The sequence below is a fragment of the Miniopterus schreibersii genome, assembly GCF_964146895.1.
Source record: "Miniopterus schreibersii genome assembly, chromosome: 2".
Taxonomy (NCBI): domain Eukaryota; kingdom Metazoa; phylum Chordata; class Mammalia; order Chiroptera; family Miniopteridae; genus Miniopterus; species Miniopterus schreibersii.
In genome coordinates, this window is record NC_138102.1 from 108,078,670 (window position 1) to 108,099,102 (window position 20,433).

General features: G+C 48.5%; 1 protein-coding gene across 1 annotated transcript; it reads right to left on the reverse strand.

Moving 5' to 3' along the window:
• Positions 1-4,328: 4,328 nt before the first annotated feature.
• FGF6 (fibroblast growth factor 6) lies at positions 4,329-20,356 on the reverse strand. The gene is made up of 3 exons (XM_081127884.1): positions 19,766-20,356; positions 18,455-18,558; positions 4,329-8,639 (listed from the first exon to the last, which is right to left on the reverse strand). The coding sequence occupies exons 1-3, from the start codon at positions 20,109-20,111 to the stop codon at positions 8,463-8,465; spliced, it is 627 nt and encodes a 208-aa protein (XP_080984010.1). The 5' UTR covers positions 20,112-20,356; the 3' UTR covers positions 4,329-8,462.
• Positions 20,357-20,433: the final 77 nt, after the last annotated feature.

Here is a 20,433-nt window from a genome sequence, read left to right on the forward strand (position 1 = left end):
TTCTTGCACCAGACTCTCTGTGCTTCTTGAATTTGTGTGACTTTTTCCTCAGCCAGGTAAGGAAAGTTTTCTGCCATTATTTCTTCAAACAAATACTCTAACCTTGCTTACTTTGTACCTCTTCTGGCACTCCTATGATGCGAATATTTTTACATTTCATGTTGTTCCACAGCTCCCTTAGACTATCCTCCTGTTTTTTGTTTTTGTTTTTGTTTTAAATATATCTTTATTGATTTCAGAGAGAGGAAGGGAGAGGGAGAGAGAGATATAGAAACATCAATGATGAAAGAATCATTGATCAGCTGCCTCCTGAAAGCCCCCGATGGGGGAATCAAGCCCGCAACCTGGGCATGTGCCCTGACTGGGAATCGAACCCTGATCTCCTGGATCCTAGGTCGATGCTCAATTGCTGAGCCACACCCAGCCGGGCAGTCCTCCTGTTTTTCAATTGTTTTTTTTTCTTTTTGGTTCTCTGATTGAGTGACTTTTTTCTACCCTGTCTTCTAATTCACTGATCTGACCCTCAGCTTCCTCTAATATGCTGTTCATTCCTTCCAATTTTTTATTTTTATTTCTACTATGTTATTCTTAATTTCCTTCATAGTTTCTATATCTTTTTTTCCTGCTATTGAGCATCTTTACGATTAGTATTCTGGACTCTATAGCTGATAGATTGCTTATCTCCATTTCATTTAGCTCTTCCTCTGGAGAATTCTTTTGTTCTTTCCTTTGGGGCTTGTTTTTTGTCTTCCCATTTTGGCTGCTTGTTTGGATTTGTTTCTATATATTAGGCATATCTGCTAGAACTCCTAGTCTTTTGGGGATGGTCTCTGGTGCAGGCCAATGTCAGATGCTGTTTGTGACTGGCCTTGAGTACCCTGTTTGAAGTTTCCCACACTCCACAGCTTCTGGTTTCCTCTACTGGGGCTGGGTGTGTCCAGAGCAAGTCAGGCAAAGACTCAAAGCCCCCAGAGGCTGTTATTCATTCTCTTAATGAGCCTCAGGCTGTAAAAACCCTACAGAGTGGGGTGGCTGATTATTATCAGCCTCTTAAGGAGCCTCAGGCTGTAGAAACTCCATGGGGTGGGGCCAGAGGTTTTCCAGCAGGGTGGGGAAATTGCTTCCTGCTGCTTCCCTCCCCCGCCAACAAAAGCTGCTTAGAAGGTAAATGTCTGCCTGAGAAAGATATCCTCTGCCACATGGGGGAATGACTGAGCACCAGGGTCCAGATGAATACCCTCTGAGCTCTATTCCTCAAGCCAGCACTCTTAGATTCTCCTCACACTGCTCTAGTTGACTCTGTCCCACCTCCACCAGAGTATAAGGTGAATGGCTGCACACAAAACTTTGTGTGTTGGCCCATCTAGAGGGTGCCTGCATTTCCAGCTGTCTCTCCTTGGCAGACAGAAACCCTGCTGTTTTCACAGCCAGATGTTATGTGGGCACCTTTCTCAGTTCTGGTGCTCTGGGCTGGGGAGCCCAGCTTGGGGCTTAGGTCCCAGAGTTCTCAGTGAGAACCCCCCACAGCTAAGATATCCCTCTGGACATTCAGCTGCTGCCTGTAGGAACCCAGCCAGCCCTCTCACACCTCCACATTTCCTACCAGTCTCTATGTGTTCTCCACTTTAGGTCCTTGTTTATCAGGATGCGTCCCAGCTCGTCTTCAGTTGCAGTTGATTATTCAGGGTGGCTTTTCTATATTCTAGTTGTAATTCCAGTTTGGTCCTGGGAGAGTGTCAGTGTAACTTTCACTCAGTCCACCACCATCTTTGATCTCTTTGCTCTGGACAATTCTTGATAATCCAGGACTTCTTGAGGATCAAGATTTGTGTGTAAGGGGGAGAATGGCATCTGAAGCCTCTTTCCCAGCCTTTGTTCCTTAACTGGGTCTTCAATAGGGTTAACTTGAGAGTTTCAGGACAAATAAGAGGGTGGATTGTTTTGGAGCAGGGTTTCTCAACCTTGGCATTATTGCTATGTGGGACTGAATCCCTTTTTGTGGCAGGAGGCTGTCCCGTGCATGGTAGGATGTTTAGCAACATCCCTGGCTACTGCTCTTGAGATGCCAGTAGTACACACTCCCTGCTCCCAGTTGTGATAATCAAAACTGTCTTCAAATAGTGCCAAGTGTCCTGTACATGTCAAAGTCATCCCTAGTTGAGAACCATTACCTTAGAGGAAACTACCTATTTCACCCACTCAGAAAAATAAGGCCCCTAAATTAGAGCTAGAGCTACTTGTAATTATAGCAGAGCCTTGGGAGACTGGTAAATGGGTGACTGATGATTTCCCTTCTGAAATGTTGTTAGAATGACATAAAATCAGATGGCAGTGGGGCGCTTTTAGGATGGAATGTTTGTGTGCTTGCAAAATTCTTATGTTATATTTAAAGATAGAGCCTTTAAGGAGGTAATTAGATTAAATAAGGTCACAGGGGCAGGAATTTAATCCTACAGGACTCGTGTCCTTATAATGAGTGGGAGAGACAACAGAGAGCTGTATCTCTCCACACTCGCACACAGAGGAAAGGCCATGTGAGGAGACAATGAGAAGGCAGCTGTCTACAAGTCAGGAAGAGAGGCTCACCAGGAACTGACCCTGCTGGACCTTGATCTTGGGCTTTTAGAATTGTGAGTAAGTAAATATTGTTTAAGGCCCTGTCTGTGGTATCTTTTGAAGGCAGCCTGAGCCAATGAAATAAACACTCTGTGCACTTCTCTCAGAGCCATGGAGAGGCAGTCCCCTGTGGTCCCTTGGAACCCTGAGTAGCCTTGCCTCATGGGGACATATTATGGCCTGTTGGATGGAGAGACCTCTTGTGCTTCTAATAAAAAGAAGCAATGATTAACCATTGATATTTATAATCAACACTGGCCAGCTGAGCGACTCTTCCGCCTCCAAATGGCCACAGTCAACAGCCGCGCTTCTCTCTCTCAGGGCAACTCCAGGAGGATGCTCAGAAATAGGATACTTTGATTGGCTAATTTTTAAAAACTGAGCATTAAACTCTTCTTTGAGGAGCTTACAAAGTTTTGTGTTGAAAGATTTTTTAAAAATATGCATTTATTCCTTAATAAACACCTTTGTCAACTGTGGTTTTCATAGGTCTTGGGGTTTTTACTCTGAGCACCATATCCTGTGGTAGGAGATGGTAGCAGGAGTGGTATGGAAGTCTGACTGAGTGTGGACAGACTTCAGAATATCCCTGGAACATTGTTTTCACAACAAAAGGAGTTCAACACCTTTTATTAGCTTGTTTTCTTAGCATTTTGGCTCTTTCTCTTAGTGGAGGGAAGGCAACCAGCCTGGTCAAGTGTGTGCTTGCAAAACGAGGTTAGAGTGTCCCTTTTCCTGTGTCAGAACCATTGTGTGGCCTCAGGGCCTTGAGGACATACTCAGACACCAGCAGAGCAGCTTCTTGCTGGTCCAACTAGGAGTGTGAGTGGTCGTACAGAGAACGTGCAGTCCCTAGAGCTTACTCTCAGAAAACGGTGGAAGCCAGTTCCTACATTTTAGAAGAATCAGGTTCAGCCTGTGAAGATCTCCCGGGGGTCAGGGCTATTGTATGAAGTGACCAGCCTCTTTCCACCCTCCTGTAACTGCGCTATCCTGCCATCATCTGCTCCAGCCTGAACTCCATAGGCCCCCATGCTGTTCTCCCTGCGCAGGGCTCGCCTCCTCCAAGTCAGTTTATACAAGGCAATTCCAGTGATACTTCTAAAACCATGACTGGTCCTATTACTTCTTAAATTCAGCAACTTAACTCACATGTTCTACAATTCTGGTCACCCTGCGAGATGGGCTTTTCAGTGTCAGCATCATCTGGGTGGGAGGGGGTTACAGACTCATGAACCCAACAGGCCTCTGCATTGGCACCTGTGCAAGTCGGCTGGGGAATCTGCACTGTAATGCACAGCTGGGTCACTTCTCGTCATGCATGTTTGTAAGAGGATGGGGATTGTGTCTACCTTGTTCACTCACATATCCCCAAAACCTAGTCCAATGCAGCAGAGACAGGGTGCTCAGTAGATATTCCTTGATGGGTGAACAGTGAATGGGCAAACATTCTGGTCACCGAAATGTGGACATCCGGCTCATGACCAAGGCCCACGGTGGCTTCCTTCCCCCTTCTGGGCCAAATTCCCCCTTTATAAAACATAGCGATTGGGCCAAGTAACTCACATGACTTCTTCTCGCCTTAATAACCCACAGCACTGTGAATCTTTCATACCGACAGCACTAATGTATGTTTTCTGTTGCCCTTTGCTGCCTCCCTAAGAGGTGGAAAAGAGTGGAAATGAAAATCAACCACAGCCCAGAGATTTGTTGTCAGTTTTAATAGGAGGGGTGGAGTCAGTTTAGAGGAACGTATAAAAAGACCTTAAACTTTTTGCTGGAACATGATATGGTTTGTGCATAGCACATACATATTAACAAAATAGAAGCATCACATTTTACAAGCACATGACTGAACAAATTCTGAGCGTTCTTACTCGTTAGTCCGAAGCTCGGGGACAGCTCCACAATGGGACCCAGCCTGAGGTACATAGTGATTTATAGAAAGGGAAAACCACGTGGGGACACAGCTGTCTGAATGCTGGAATTTCAGGAGTTCATGAGGTATAGAGACATGGTTCTGTGTTGCCTATCTACACGATGGACTGGATATGGGGTCTGTTTTGGGTGTAATCAGTCCCTCCTGTTCTGAGAAGAGGAACCCTGGCTCAGGGGCAAAAGCAGACAGGAGTATTTCTGTCTATCCTCTGGCCTCATCCCAGACATTCCTACCCTTGGAGTTTTCCTGGGAGGTAGCAGAATGAGTGGCTGGTTCCTTGCCAGGAGGAAGGGGGACAACTATTAGAGATCAGCTTTGCAGACGTGGGAGGGGCAAGTGGCAAAGAAAACCTCCTCAGAGCCTTTGGGAAAAGCATTGGGAAAGAGAGATGTAGAAGTTTCCCAGTGTGTGTTCACATGAGAAGGGACAGAGGGGACAGAGGGCTGAGGGGCTGTCCCTGTGTCTGGAGGCCGGTGGCAGCAGGTGGTAGGTGCGGTGCGCCAGTGGCTGTGGCTTTGGCAATAACGTGCAGCACGGAAGGTGGGAACGCCAGCTCGTGGACTTCTGCACGTCTCTCTTCCTCAGGACTTGCATCACGAGAACTTGAAGGGTCTGAGGTGCAGGACAAGACAGGGGCCCAGAGCCAGCATGGGCAGGAGAATTCCAAACTGCCCAGGACAGGATTCGGGCAGGAGGGAATTTCAGGCCTGGACTGCTGGCCCAAGGAGAAACCTATGTGTCTAAAAAGGAGAGGACTTTATAGCCTGGATCAGATAATAAAGAAAATATTCTTTCTTATCACAGAGTAAGGGCCCTGACCAGGGGCTTGGAGTGTGTGTGTGGAGGTCTTGTGGGATGTGGAGGCAGAGGAGGAAGGCTGTGAAGGATAGTGGTAGCGTATTAATTACACAATTATAAGCTGCTTTCCAAAGGAGGTTCAAAAATGTATGAGAAGTGGCACGAGAAGGGGATTAGAAGGCAGCAAATGACGAAGCCAACATAGTCAACAGCTTGAACACGGCAGCGGGAGTTTTCTGGTTTCCTCCGAAGTCCATCCATTACCCTGAGAGGGGTGCAGATTTTATCTGGGCCTGGGGCTCCCCCATTGTCTCTGAGCTAACCTATTCCTAGCTGAGAAGTCCTTCTTCAAAGGGGTTCAGAATGTTGCTCTCTTTATCATTTACTCTTGAAGAGGGAATAAGGCAGCCTCAGGGCTCCCGGAACCCCAAGTTTGCGTGGAGCTGCCATAGCAGGTTCAGGTTAGAAGAGTGACCAATGAGCTACAAAACTCTCTAAATCAAGGCCATAGCTCGGGATTTGGGGGAGGGAGGACCGAGTCATTCTCAGGACCTGTCAGCAGGAAAGTGGGAACACCCTGTGCAAAGTCTTCTGCAGCCTCTTAGAGCCCAAGGGGCTGACAGCTGAATTCAGGACTCAACAGACATGATGATCTGATAGGCGAGGGCTCCACACACCTGTGCACAGACAAGGACCTGAGGAGCCCCTCACTGATCTTATTCTGTTTCTGCCCTTTAATCTGCTTCTGTGAGTGGGGACTGATTTTTCTTAAGCCTAAGTCACTTATAGGTCAAAGAGAAAGCCCTTGGGAGAATTCCTTTGGATGGGAAGGACTTCAAGAGTCAAGGATGCATTCCTATATTCAGAAGTGATATTCAAAATACTTAACACCTAGTACAGCAGAGTCCTGGTACCCGTTAGAACAGATGCCCAGCTGCTCGTAACTGATTCTAGTCGTAGTCAGTGTGCTGGGGCCTCTGTGTAGTGACTAAATATCAAGCCTGCCAGATCCTGGGTATTTCACAGCATCTCCTTCTCACTTCCAGCATGACAAATGGAAGCAGACATTTGGGGAAACTCCTTGTTGGGGTTTGAATACTCTTAGGAGCCACTGGAGAGATGCAGGAAAGGTCTGGCAGTCTGCCGCCCCTCTCATGCCAAGTTAGCTCAAAGATCTAGGCAGGGAGGAACCTAACTCTTTGGGGCCTAAAACTTGTTCCTCCTCTCCAGATCACAGTCTGTCCATCCACCCAGCTTCCTGCACTCTGGCCGCATTCCTTTGGGAACTGATATGGGCCTCAGGTTCTGAGAGTATCCATTTCTGATGAACCCTGTTATAGAAACAGATTACTCTGGACAATCTTCTGAAAATCAATCAGCTTTGCCTCCAAGCAGATCTGTGCTTCAAATATTCCAGTCAAGATGGACCAGTTTTCTCTCCCTCTACTGATCCAGGACCTCAGCTCCTTCCAGTTTCTATCCAAGGCTTGGCCATGTCCACTCCTGCTCCTGAGCTCTTCCTGCATGTTCAAGCTTCGCTCACCTTGGTGTGGACTTTTCCTCCTCACCCAGCACATGTCCTCCTGTTGTTTGCTGGGCAGAGGAGGTGGCCAGAATGGCATCTTTCCCTTGGATTTCCAGTGTCCCTCTTTGGCTCGCAGTCATCCAGACCAGATCTATGTATAGATGGGGCATCTGCACGTAGAAAGGTATGCTAGAGATGAAGTGCCGGCAGCAGATGGGGGGCTGTCTTGCAGGCTGGGGCCCCTGAGAGTAGTGGACGGTGTCAGGTCGTCTTGTAACTCCATGGTTCACATACGCCGAAAATATTTGCACTCTGATACGGCTCTCTCTGGTTTCAGATTTAGGACCGTTCCAATGGCTCAGGAATCTGAAGGCTCCAGGCAGACAACATTTATAGTCGCTTGGGGAACCTCTGCTTTAAATACTCTCAAAGGGCAAGAGGCAAGACTACACTGAGCAGCAAGGAGCTGCTTCAGCTTGGCTGCTTGATTTTACAGGATTAACACTCTTCTACTGTAGGGGGCCAGAGGGGGCAAACCCCAGACGTCACGGTGCCCGTTCTACTGCATCCAGGCACCGGTGTGTATGTGAGATGAGGACGACCGAGAAGGAAGTGCACCGGGTATCGGATGAGAAGTTGGGTGAGTTTCCTGGACATAGCTGGAGAGGAATTATCATCTGGAGTCCAACGCTTCTCTACTTCCTTCAGGCTCTATTTTACACCCCTCACCCTTTGCCAAAGAGGTTGCCATTATTAGGATCCTTGTCATCTGAGGTTAAAATAAGACCTGGTTCACAGTGAGGAAAAGTTATGGGCAGGCAGCCTGGCCCCGCTTGATCTTAGAGCCACACGCACTGAATCCTCCTGCAGAATGGCTCTCCACAGAACATCCAGTCCCTCCGCTGCCTCCAGCAGGCCTTCCCCAGCCGCCCGAGAAACTGCTGTCTCCCTTTCCTCCGAGAAGGCTGCCCTGACAATGCGTCCCAGTGTCCCCAGATCCTCCTAAGCAGGAAGATTGGAGTGCTGCTCACTTTCTGTCTGGCGTGTAGTTAAATCTCACTCCCACTCACCCCGCCTCTCTGCTGCTACCTGCCATTCGTGCAAGCCATGCAGTCAGGGGCCTCCAAATGGAAAGAGGCAGAATGGGAGGGCACATCAATCCTGCTGCCTTGACAAGTGACATTCTTGCAGTCAGATGCCTGCCGCGATGATCTGGAAGAAAGAAACCCGATGCTCTGAAATGCCTTTGCTCTGACAACATATACAAAGATGTATGGACATACATCAACACACACGTGTTTCCACCCTGCCTTTTCCTGGGCACACAGTCACGTTCTACAGTGTCATCTGCACCTTCTTTCCTCAGGTGAGGTCAGAGCATGGGCTCCACTGCCATCCTAGAGTGCTGGCTGCAACCCTCACTTGGGTGGGTTACATGTCATGGCCCAGGGAACCAACTCGGGTCTTCCCAAGCATAAGAGAAACCTGACTCAGGCATCATGGGGGGTAAAGGGAATTGTTCACTTGTGCAAAATTCCAATAGAAAAAAAGTCACTTTCTCCTGTGCACCTTCTTTCAGGGTCCTTATATCCTGGGAAGGAAGTGAGTGACGGTCATGATTGGCGAGACCTTGCTGCCTCGCTTTACGCGTCCATATTTGCTCAGTGCGATGTAGGTCCCTCGGTACCGGTCTGACTCATAGGCATTGTAATTGTTGGGCAGGAGGGTTTCTCTGAACTTGCATTCCTCCTGGAAGCTGGGCTGTGAGGGAATGGACAAACGGCAGAGCATCAGTTATAAGTGAGGCACAGCACCCCCTCTGCCAGGCACCCTGCCCCTGCCCCGTGTAAGACAACCACTGCGAGACGTCAGCCGTCCAAGGTGAACAGAACCATGGAAGGTTCGAACAGGAAGAGGCGTCAGGGCTCGCACGGTCCCCTCTCAGGTGGGTGGTCTGCGTCACACGGGGTGAGCCTCCTGACTTCCAGATCGGGGCATTTCCTATGAAACACCTGATGATAACTTATTCCACTCGGAGAAAGGACCAGGAAAGGATACAATAGGCTGTTTCCTCCAGCCCGCAGTGAGAGCTGGTCTAGTGGAGCGGGATGGAGAGGGGGCTCGGGGTTCTAGTTAGTGGCCTCTCCACTTCCTGGCTGTGGGGCCCGAGCAGCCTCCTCTCCCCTCAGCCTCCGGTCCCTTTTCTGCAAACTGTGTGGTGGGGAGGCTAGTGGAGGGGCCAAGGCCGATGGTTTCCCACGTCCTTTCCGGTGCTATCCATTGAATACGGTAACTCATTCTTTCCCCTTGTGTTTCCTCACTGTCCTTCCCACTTTAAGTCCCAAGTTTGCTGTCCCTTAAAGAGGCATTTTGACTTCGAGCCCAGAAGATGCCCTGTGCCTCCTAGACATTCATCGTTCTCCAGGGAAGTGCAGGAACAGAGGCGGTGAGGAGCAGTGCTTTTTATTGGGAAAAGAGCCTGGTTCCCCGTGTGACAGGTGGTGCCATGGGGTCTGGGGCCAGTGATGAATCGCTGATTTGGTAGAGGACTGTGTGTGGACCACCTGTTCAGAAAATGAGCGCTGGACTTCCTGTCGCACATCAACAAGTTCATTGCCAACAAACCACCCAAGTCCTCCTTTATTCCTGGAAAACAGAGCCCTTGCTCTCTGGGCCTGCCCAGGTCCCTGTCCTGAGGGAGGCTGGGAGGATGTCTGTGCTTTTGGCGAGGAGAAGCTCCTTGGGGCCTAGAGGAAGAGAGCAAGGAGGGAGCCGGGGGACGTGGGATGTAGTCTTTAAAAAATAAAGAGTGAAATGGAGAGAAATAGGTGGAGTATAATTTTTTACTCCTTCCTGCTGACTGGGGCCATCAGCTATAAAAAGCCCACTGGCTGACCGGCTGTGCCAGAGGAGTCCTCTGACCTTCTCTAAAGGAATTGCACTGTGAGCTCCCTGACCTGGCTGGCAGTGGATGGAGGAGCCTCTTCCTGTTATGAACGGAAGGTGATGAGCTTGCTCACCAGGGCTCCCAGACTCCCCCAGCCCTTGGAGTTCATCTCCCAGACAGCGTTTAAAACAGGGTGTGATCCCTGCAGACAGGTTTTTCCTTCCCAGTAGGCTCCAAGTTCCTTAAGACAAGAATTGTGCCCTGTCCAGTACATGATGCTGAATGAATGACTTAATAGGGACAACACTGAACGGTACAGATACCCCCCCCCCCCTGTGGATGGCTGTTCTGATGCAGGTTGGGAGTGAGCAGGGAGCACACTGAGCACCCCCCTCTCGCCCTCCTCCTCCCCCTTTCACGCCCTTAGTTTATGAAGCACTTTCACTTTATGTTTACTTGCTTGAGACAAATGGGAAAGCTCTCACCAGCCACTGTCAAATGGCTCCTTGGAGTTCCCACAAGCTTCCCTTTCCCTCCACAGGGATGTTCAATAAGTATTTGTGGAATGAGTGGAGGAAGAACTGTCTCAAAGGCAGACAACAAGCAAATCAAAGTGGGTAAAGGGCATATTTGAGTAATAGCTTTGAGATTAGACTGATGAGGATTCACCTCTTACTCAGCTATGTGAATTCGGGCAAATTAACTTCCTAAGCTTTAGTTTCCTCATCTGTAAAGTGGGAGCAGTAAGAATAATTATGTCATGGAACTGGAGTAAGATTAATTGAGATAATGCATGAAAAGTCTTTGGTATAATGCCTGGCACATGATAACATAAAAAACAATTGTTATTACTATAATTATGTTTTTCCAACTGAATCATGAACTACTCTACATTAGAAGCCCTGACCTTGCCTTGCCCTGGATCACCATTTCTGTATTTGGTGGGTTATCGGACGACGTAGCTTTAAGCATTGCAACCACTGCCTGAGTGACTGGCAGGCAGTGAGCATGAGTGAGTGGGCATGGAGCCAGGATAAGCAGAGGCTGAGACTGGCTCCAGCACTGCCCTCTCCAGGGCCTCTCTGGACCAAGGTTTCTTTACCTGTCATGGGGAGTAGAGTCAGTCACAGGACCTAAGACTGTTGATGGGGAAAGCTCTGGAGCAACAACATTAGGAGAAAATAAACTCAGGACTGATGATGAAAGTTAAATAGAAATAAAGCTACAGTGATGAAAAGTCTGGTGCAGATCAATGAACACAATTGAAAGTCAAGAAGTAAATCCAAACATGTGTGAATATAAAATAAAAATGGAACTGAAGTGAATATAAAATAAAAGTGGATCTAAAAATAGAAGTATTTCAAACCACTGGATTCTGCCAGGAAAAAAAATCCAAAAACTTTAAACAAAATAAAAATATAAATAGCAAGCTGAATAAAAAATATTTCCAATGCATTATATTTTATAATATATTTTGCAATATATTGCAAAGAGGACATCTTGTTACTACATTCAGAACCCTTAACTCACTGAAAAATAGGTGTTAATGAACAGATGATTCACAGAAAGGAAAATATGAATAGCATTTAAACCTAAGGAAATATGCTTAATAAGAGAAATGTAAATCACATAAAAATATGAGATCCCATTTTTAATTGTTAGATTACAAAGAGAACAATATTTGATAATATACTTTCACTGGTGAAGGCAGAGAGACTAGGAATTCTCTTTCTGGTCTGTTGATGTGTAAATTGTTATAAACTCGATAAAGAGCAATTTGACAGTACCTATTACAATAAAAGAATAGTTATAGCTTTGATTAGTAATTCTGCTTCTAGAAATTTATCTTACTAGTGCACTCCCCAAGTGTACAAAAGTGGCTGCAGAATTATTTACAATAGTGAAAGACCGAAATCAGCCTAAATGTCTCTTAGGAGGGGTGGTTAACGCACACAGTGGAATACTATAGACCATAAAAAAATAAGAAACCTCTTTGTGCACCGACTTGAAATGACCTCAAAGATATATTGTTAAGTGGAGAAACAAGATTCAAACAGTGTGTATAGTATGCTCCTATTTGTGTGATTTAAAAAAATGATCCCCGTGTGCACACCCAGGGCCACAGGTTCTTCCTGGAATGGTGCTCAGGAAACTGGTAACAGCGGCTGCCTCTGGGAGGAAGTGGGTGGCTTTGGGACAACAGTGAGAACGAGACTTAATTTCCATGGCATATTCTTTTGTACTTGTTTTCCGCCTTAGGCCATGTTCATGTATTACCTAGTCATACAAGTAGATTACTTAAATGGAAAAGGAACTCAGGATAGAAGATGGGCCAGGAAGTGGAGAAAACATTGGTATCAGAAACGGGTGGCCTCCTCCTCTCACAGCCTCGTTTCCACCCACCGCTTTCGCCTCTGTTCTAACTTGATATGTCCCTGGAGAGTAACCTCCCCGCTGATTTCCAGGAGAATTCATTTCTGATCTGGATGGTGGTCAGGGAAGAGGTTTCATGTGTGGTTAGCAGACTCCAGAGAGGAAATCAAATCTTGGAGGCAGAGTGTGGGGGAAGAGGAGGGGCAGGGGGAGGAACTGAGCCATTCTGGCAAGAAGCTCCTAAGGCCTTTGCCATTGTCCTCCATTCTAGAATGTGTCCAGTTTAAGAACCCAGCCTTTCCTCAACATCTGGGTCTCCTAAAACTTATTTGTTTACACGTGTACGATGGTAGTTTATACATTGTATTTTGTTCTCTGCTCATCACAGAACAAATCCCCCTTCCCTTTTTAAAGTTTCTGACTTTTTTTTTTTTCCCCATTCTGTCCATTTAATCTAGCTTATTTCATGTTCTTAGCCTTCCTCAGAATTCTGTACAAATCTAAAGTGAAAAAAGAAATAGATGAAGTTTGCTTTAGAAGCCCTCTCTACCTTTCTCTTGCCTGTTCCTTTAAGCAACCCCCAACCCATGCTGGGGGGTCAGGTGGCTATAGGCCTGTGGCAAGACCCCAAGACAGCTTCCCTGAACTCTTTGATGTAGCTGATGCTTCAGGCGAGTGGGATTTTCCTGCAGACTGATGCTCAAGCTGGTATCACAACCCAGCCCCTTAATTCATCTCCACCATTTCCCTGAGCTCTGAGTTCTCATGGCTCAGGAATGTTGGCTCCTCAGCTCTGGTGAGAAAAGTACTCGCGCCAAGTGAACTCTGTGATAATAAAAGCAGCTACCATATATTATTACTTGAACAAATGAAAATAATTCCAGTGGATCACATTTCCTGGGCCTGCCGGGCCTCAAGCGCCAGTATGACAATGTCTTAAATTCCATATAGGTCCAATCAGACTTCTGTGGAACCAAACTCTAGGGCATTGGGCTATCATGCTGGAGAAGGCCGTTGGCAGAGGGGTGGGGGTGTGGGTGTTTCAGCATGAGCTACCTCTGGCAGAAATGCCCCTGGGAGCCTGGGGGAAACCAGACTTCCGTCTCTTGTCTTTAGGCAGAGCGGAGTCACCCCAACTGATGGAAGCGAATTCTTGTCTTTAAAGTTCTTTCTCCTGCGGCTGCCCTTGGCCGCTCGTCCCTAGTACTCCTGGCTGTCTGTGTGTATGGAGGTGGGAGTGGGATGCGCAATAGAAACAAAAAAGAGAACTCGTTGTCCTAAGACCCTTTCCTCCTGCAGCCCCTGACTGCTTCTTTCGCTCTCCTTAGCTGAAAAGAAGACATATCATCTCCCAGCTCTGAAGAGGTCTGTGTTCGCTAACCCTCGTTTCTAATACACAACTGCATGGACAATTTAGAAGTGTTTGAAAATGTTTCCAGCAGGCACATCATTCTTCTCATTCCTCATAGCTCTCTGTAGCAGAGGAAGCGTTGTGTGACTTGTCTGCAGGGCTCTCCAGGCCCATCAGTGCAGCTCGGCTTCCCCTGCACTGCAGTCCCCGCAGCCCAGAACTCGCACAGGAGCCAAGGTTAGGGATCCTTTGTCCCGCGCCCTCAGGAATCCTGTTCTCTGCTAGCCCAGAGGGGCGGCACACTGAGCACTGGCTGAGGGAAAGGCTTGGTCCTCCCGGCCCCCAGGTAATTCTCAGAGGCCTCTCTGGATGAAGTAAATAGTATGTTTTGCACATTGTCATCCTGAGGCTGTTGAAATAACCTGGTTATTATTTAATGGGAAAGGAGGAAAGGGAAGACTAGATAATGTAGGCAAGCCATTTATACAGCTTTGCTAATTTAACACTCTCCGAGTCTGTTCCCCTTTGATCCCTGGGGGAAGGGACTGGACAAAGGCGGCTTAGACGCATGCCCAGTAAGGTCTGAGCGACTGGGAAGGTGCCTACCTGTCTGCAAGTCACACCTGGGAACAAATCAGTGGCCAGGATGGGTGTAACCACTGCAAGTGCACAAAACCTGAATATTTAAACTTCTAGACAAGAGAGCACTCTGCCTTCTTTTTCCTCTCTCTCTGGTGCACTGGGCTCCAGTGACTCCTGTTGCAAGGGATGCGCTCCCCTGTGCCCACAAGGCTCAGGGAATGTGGGGCTCCACAAAATGGACTGATGGACTGTAATTAACTGATGTTGACCTACACTGGCTGCAATATGGAATGGAAGCTCTGGACACTGGCCTTGCTTTTGGGTCTAGTGGAGCCCCAGCTATACCTCTTTCAGGACTGGTTTAAAGGGCATGGGATTTTGGAACCTGAGGAGCGTAATTCCATGCAAATAAAGCTTTTTTTTTACCACATTTCATTCTCCGGGAGGGCTTCTGCAAATGCTTATTTTAGCTGTACTCCAAGAACCCCCACTCTCACAGGAGAGGGAGGAGTTTGATTCTCTAATAACAATACTACTATTGATTTAAAAGATGTAGACACAGTTATAATTTGTAAAACTAAAATCATGTAAAAGCATAACTGAATTTCTAGTACCTTTTTGTTACTGTGTGTTGTGGACAAAAAAGGGGCCACATACTAAACCTGACAAGCTGAGGGGAGACCTAGATGGCAGCCTTACAAACTCAGAGACTGAAAGTAACCACATAGGATGGTCTGAACATAAAATTCCTAACTAAAAGAGAGTCATGGCAGGCAGTCATGCCCTAAGCCTGTAGCTTCCCTGACAAAGGTCAAGTTTACCTTAACTGAGCCCGTCTATTGTTTTTCTGCATCTAGGATAACAGACCTCTGCAGTGTCAGAGCAATCTCCTTGTCCAGACCCCTCAGGGCATAAGCACCAGAGCAGAGACCACAGTACCCCTCATTGCTATCTTGCTCCTGAATACCACCTCTGTGCTGTATGTACCCACAGGAGTCAAAGAAGTACGTGTCTCTCTGTTTTATTTTTCATCCAACCCCAGAGATTTCCCCGCTTTGCTTTCTCCCACCCTCACAATCTACCACCAGTGGATTTCATGTAAACTCCTTATGTCTCCTTGGATTTTAACATATAAAGTAAGCTGCAAAACTGCCATTCTCTGGAACGGTTTCTCAATTTGTTGAGATTTTGCTTCCTGGCAATTGTCCTCAGTTTGTCTCAAACTCTTACAAGACTTTTTCTTAAGCTGGACGTTCATTCATCAACAGCATTTTTTTTTTTTTTCAGCCAAAAGATTCTAAATAGAATCATTGTCAGGGAGAGATCCTTGATTTTTTCTTTTTTAATTTTAAAGAGGAGATTGGAATTCACTGATTTCTGCCTCATTTGAATACCTCTTCTGTACACCAAACGTGCTTCTGCTGTAGGCCTTACCTGCCCAGCCCTGAGGCGGGTCCACACACAGCCATGATTGACACAAGACCTTGGAGACCTGGTATCTCAACTGTAAAGTGAGGGTGAAGATCAAACGCCTCTCCCAAGGGTGCTGGGGGATAATGCTTAGAAAGCCCTCTGCAGGGCACCCTACAAACAGTAGGCGCTCAATATGGGGTAGCTATTTATTGTCTGAGGAGGGCGAGGCACCCTGCCATGAGGCTCTGCACCCCTCTTTCCTGCAGATGAGACATGTGGGAGGGCACTTTTCCTCAGGTGGGCTTTCTTGGTACTTATTCTCCCACCATGGGCTGTCCCTGTCCCCTCCCAGCATAGTTCCCCTCCCCCCATGAGAAATGCCATTTAGCGGCAGTAGCAGCTGAGCCAAAGCGAGATGAGGCAGCTCTGGGGGCTTAAAGGGAAATAGTGTGAATGAAATCATCACCCAGCAGGAGTCTTCCTGGCTCCGGGATCAGTTGGCAATTGTTTTTTTAGACTGTGATAACGGGCCTCCAGGGTGGTGGCAGGAGGGGTGATCCTCTGGAGCCAGTGAAGGACAGAGTCAGTGCCCAGGCTCGAGGCACAGCTCTGCAACTCCCCTGTGCAGCCCCACTCCTGCCTGGCCCTGGGCTCCAGGAGGAGAGTCTCCCCACTTGGAGAAGGTGCTTCTGGGCCAAATGCTCCTGGTGTGTGTGTGTGAAGAGTAGGCGATCTCTCAGAAAAGTCCCCCTTCCCCCTAAATTCTGTTCATTTAGTGAGCCCTGCTTGGCCCCTTTGAAGTCATGTGGGCCAGAGGTGTCTCCTACCTTAGGAGTCAGTCCACACTTCAAAGAGATGGCTCCCTTCCTTTGGTCACTTTGAACGATTTACCCTTCTGAGGCACGTCCTCTGTTAAATCTCGTGTTCCCAGCCTCCCCCAGCTTCTCCTACCTGGACCATGAACTTAAAGTGGGAGGTGGGTAAATATCCCCCATATTTGTGCCCTTTCCCCACCTCACAGGTGAATTCCTTTCTGGATAAGGAGGGATACTAACTAGCTTATTAATAAAGGTGGTAAGGGGAAGGGTTGCTATACTGACTGCTTCCTTCCAGGAGACTTACTGCCTGAGCGCCCTTGCGTAGGGTCCCGTAGCTCGCATCCCAATTGTGGCTCTTCAACCAGTGGGGCTCCAGGCGTTATGCGGGCTGGTGAAAAGGGACTCTTTGGGATGATGCACTCCTCAGAGAGGTACCTACTCCGCTAAGACCTGGGTCGGTCCCAGCTGCCTCCTGTCCTCTCCATCACCTTTGCAGAGTTGTAAAGGGTATCTGAAGATGCCTCATTGTGTTTCACCTCCCCGGCTCTCAGGGCTGGGGTGGCCCTTGGGCAAGACAGAGGCCATGCAGTCTGGTGGTCCTCAAGCCTGCCTGTGACCCAGAAACACCGGAGAAACTTAAAAAGCAAAAATAAACAAGCTGACTTCCAGGCCCCAGCCCAGCCCTACTGGATAAGCATCTCTGAGGGAGATCTCTGGAAATCTGCATTTTTAACAAGTTATCTAGGTACTGTGAATGCAAACAGTCCTCCCACAAGTCTCATCTGTAGGAAAGGGGTGCAGAGCCTCATGGTAGATGCTTCGCCCTCCTCAGACAATAAAAATAACTACCTCAACTTGAACGCCTACTGTTTATAGGGTTCCCTGCAGAGGGCTTTCTAAGCATTATCCCCCAGCACCCTTGGGAGGCACGTTTGCTCTTCACCCTCACTTTACAGTTGAGATACCAGGTCTCCAAGGTCTTGTGTCAATCATGGCTGTGTGTGGACCTGCCTCAGGGCTGGGCAGGTAAGGCAGGTAAGGCCTACAGCAGAAGTACATTTGGTGTACAGACTGGGATCCCTGTTTCAGCTCCTGCCCCACTGACACTCCCTTGCTTGTCTTATTTCAGAGACCCACTGAATTTAATCCATGCCCTGTCTCCATGTAAACCAGCCCAGACTGAGACATGTTAGCGCAGAGGCCACCTGGGCACCCCATTCAGGTACTTAACAGACCTCTCTTGAAATAGTCTCCCCAGAAGCTGGCACCAATCCCAGGTCCCTCTGTTCGCTTCCTGATCCTCAGTCTGTCTCCAAGGAGAGGTAGAGCAGCCCTCCGCGCCCTTCCCATAAATAACTCTGGTATTCCTTGACGAGCGCTCAAAGGTCTTCCTTTATAGACTTCTTATTTCTGTCTAAAGAACTCCAGTTTCTTCAACATCATGGGGACAGTTTCTCAGTCCGTATTTTGGAATCAGCCAAATCATGGGCTGAGAGACTCAGGAGGAAAGGGTCAGAGAAGGCAGGGATTTTGGTAAATGTGCTCTGAAGTCCGAGAGGTAAAATCTTGCAGGGTGATCTGTGACATGACAGGGAGGAGGAAGGGTGGGCCTGGTGTCCACAGAGGGTTATCATAGGGACCCTGCTTCTCCAGCCTCTGAGATCAAGGAATAGAGAAGACTTAAAACCTTACACTAAAGTTTCCACATTCTGATGAAAGCGAGGAGAGGCTGCTCTTCGCCTCCTCCTACTGCACTGGGGTTGGAAGACCCTCTGGGAAGGTGGGTTGCGGAGAACAGCACCCTCGGCAGGCTTGCTTCTGTGGGACTCTGCAGTTCAGGGAATCAAAGCTACCACAGCCAGGGTGGCAGCTGGATGCCAGGGCAGTTCTTCCTCAGACCCGACAGCCCCCTGAGCTATGGATCCCACTTAATTACAAAGCTCAGGCGGACAGGGCAGAGGCCAGGGTGCTGTGCACCTTCCGAAGCCTGAGCTTCAAGCCCCTCACCTGCACAGTCTCCTCCCACAGCCCCCTCTTTTCTCATTCAGGATAAATATTCATTTCCATACTCAAGATTTTGTATTATTTTCTTCAGTGGTGTAAGCTTTAGGCCTTGTACAACCTGGAGCCTCCCCTGGCCTGATGAACTCACCGTTGTGTATAATCTTCCTTTACTGTTCATGGCAACGAAGAGGGCGCTTTTCACTCCAAAGAGACTCACCACACCCCGCTCCACAGTGGAAATCTCCAGCAGGCCTGGCAAGGAAAGGCGGGCTGTGTAACCTAAGGCTTGTGCAAAGCAGAGTGAGCCCTCAATCTAAAGGGGGCCCTGCAAGGATATCTAGGCCCAGCCCCCTGCTCCTAGAAAGTCAGACCCTCCATCACCTCCATCCTCAATCTCTTTAATTTTAGGAAATCCAGCAGCTGAACTTGGCAGGTCTTGCCACTATATGGTCAAAAATTCAGTTCTGCAAGGGAACGTTCTGACGTCAGAGTTAGGGACCACAGTGACTTAAGATTAGCTTTGACTCTGGGTTTTCACTGACTTAATCACTTGAGCTGGGTAAAAAATGCATTCTGATCAGTTTTGTTAAAAATTTATACTGCAGCCCAGCAGAAGGGTGGCTCAGCGGTTGAGCATCAACCTAGGATCCAGGAGATCGCAGTTCGATTCCTGGTCAGGGCACATGCCTGGGTTGTGGGCTCAATCCCCAGTTGGGGGCATGCAGGAGGCTGATCAATGACAAATCTTTCATCATTGATGTTTCTATCTCTCTCTTCTTCTCCCTTCCTCTCTCTGAAATCAATAAAGATATATTTTAAAAAAATTTATACTCCACATATTTCAATCAATCTCAGCCCATCTAATCTTGCAAATGCATCAACAGAGGCTGATGGTTTGCCTGGCTCCTGCAGCCCCCACCCACCCCCTCTTAGATGGGAGAGCTTATCTCTGCAGCAACCATCAACTTCTAGGACACAGACCTGGGGACAGAGGGGCAGGTGGAAATGAAAAGAGGGATGTGCTTCAGCTGGAAATTGTGCAAATCACTCAGCTTTCCTTCTCAAAGGGGGAAGCTAAATAAAAATGAGCTTGTGTCTAATTTGGTTCAAGTATCCTCACTCGTTCCCCCATCCTTGCCTCTGGTTTCCCAGGCTGATGGTTCCCAGTGGTCTTATATGGCCACAGGTGGCCCCGTAATGCTGAAGTAATTAGTGCCACAGGGGCTCCCTAGGCTGATGGCGAAGCACACAGGGATGCTTGGACCTCAGCATATTCAGCCTGCACTGAGGCAGGGTCAGTGAGTCTGGGAGGGTGGCTCTGTTACGGGCATCCCACTGGAGCACAGCATTTCTCTCCCCTTTATAACAGGACCCCACGCATCAGAGCAGGGCCCCTTCATCTTTTAGCCCTGCTTGAGCCCAAGCCCCCAGCTTCCCACTGGCTGCAACTGGCACTCACTGTAGGGGTTTTCCTCGTGGGTCCCGCTGATCCGGCCGTCGGGGGGCACCTGGAGGTGAAAGCCGATGCCCACGTTGCAGTAGAGCCTCCGCTGCCTCTTGATCCCCACCAAGTAGCCACTTTCCCAATTCACCCCGGCAATCTCTCCAGCTAGCCCAGCTCGGGACCTGGACAGCAGGGTGCCCCAGCCCCTCGAATCCAGCAGCGTGCTGTTGGCTCGGGTGCCCGCAGGTGAGGGCACCACCATGCCCACTAGGACGCCTAGGAAGATGAGAGCCTGCAGCGTGCCCTGAAGACGTCCTGCTCCCCGGGACATAGCGATGAACAGCCTCTGTCCCAGGGCCATCCACCTTGCCTCTCAGGCACGTGGTCAGAATTAATGGCCCTAAAAATACCGCCCTTCTTGTTTTTCTCCCCTCGGCATGGCGGCAGGGGCTTATTTTTGGAAGGCAGATGAAGGCTGCTGACATAAAACCAAAGCCTGCTTCGGGCACTCGGGTCGGGAGCAGAGGGACCCAGGCTGAGCCGCGGCTGGTAGGGACCATGGCTTGGGGACGCTGTCTAGTTCACCCGCTAGCTCCGTCCCGAGTTGATTATATTTGATTTGACCTATCTTTATAGTTCAGCAGCCCGGCCCTCCCCTCCACCCATCATCACCCTGACGTCAG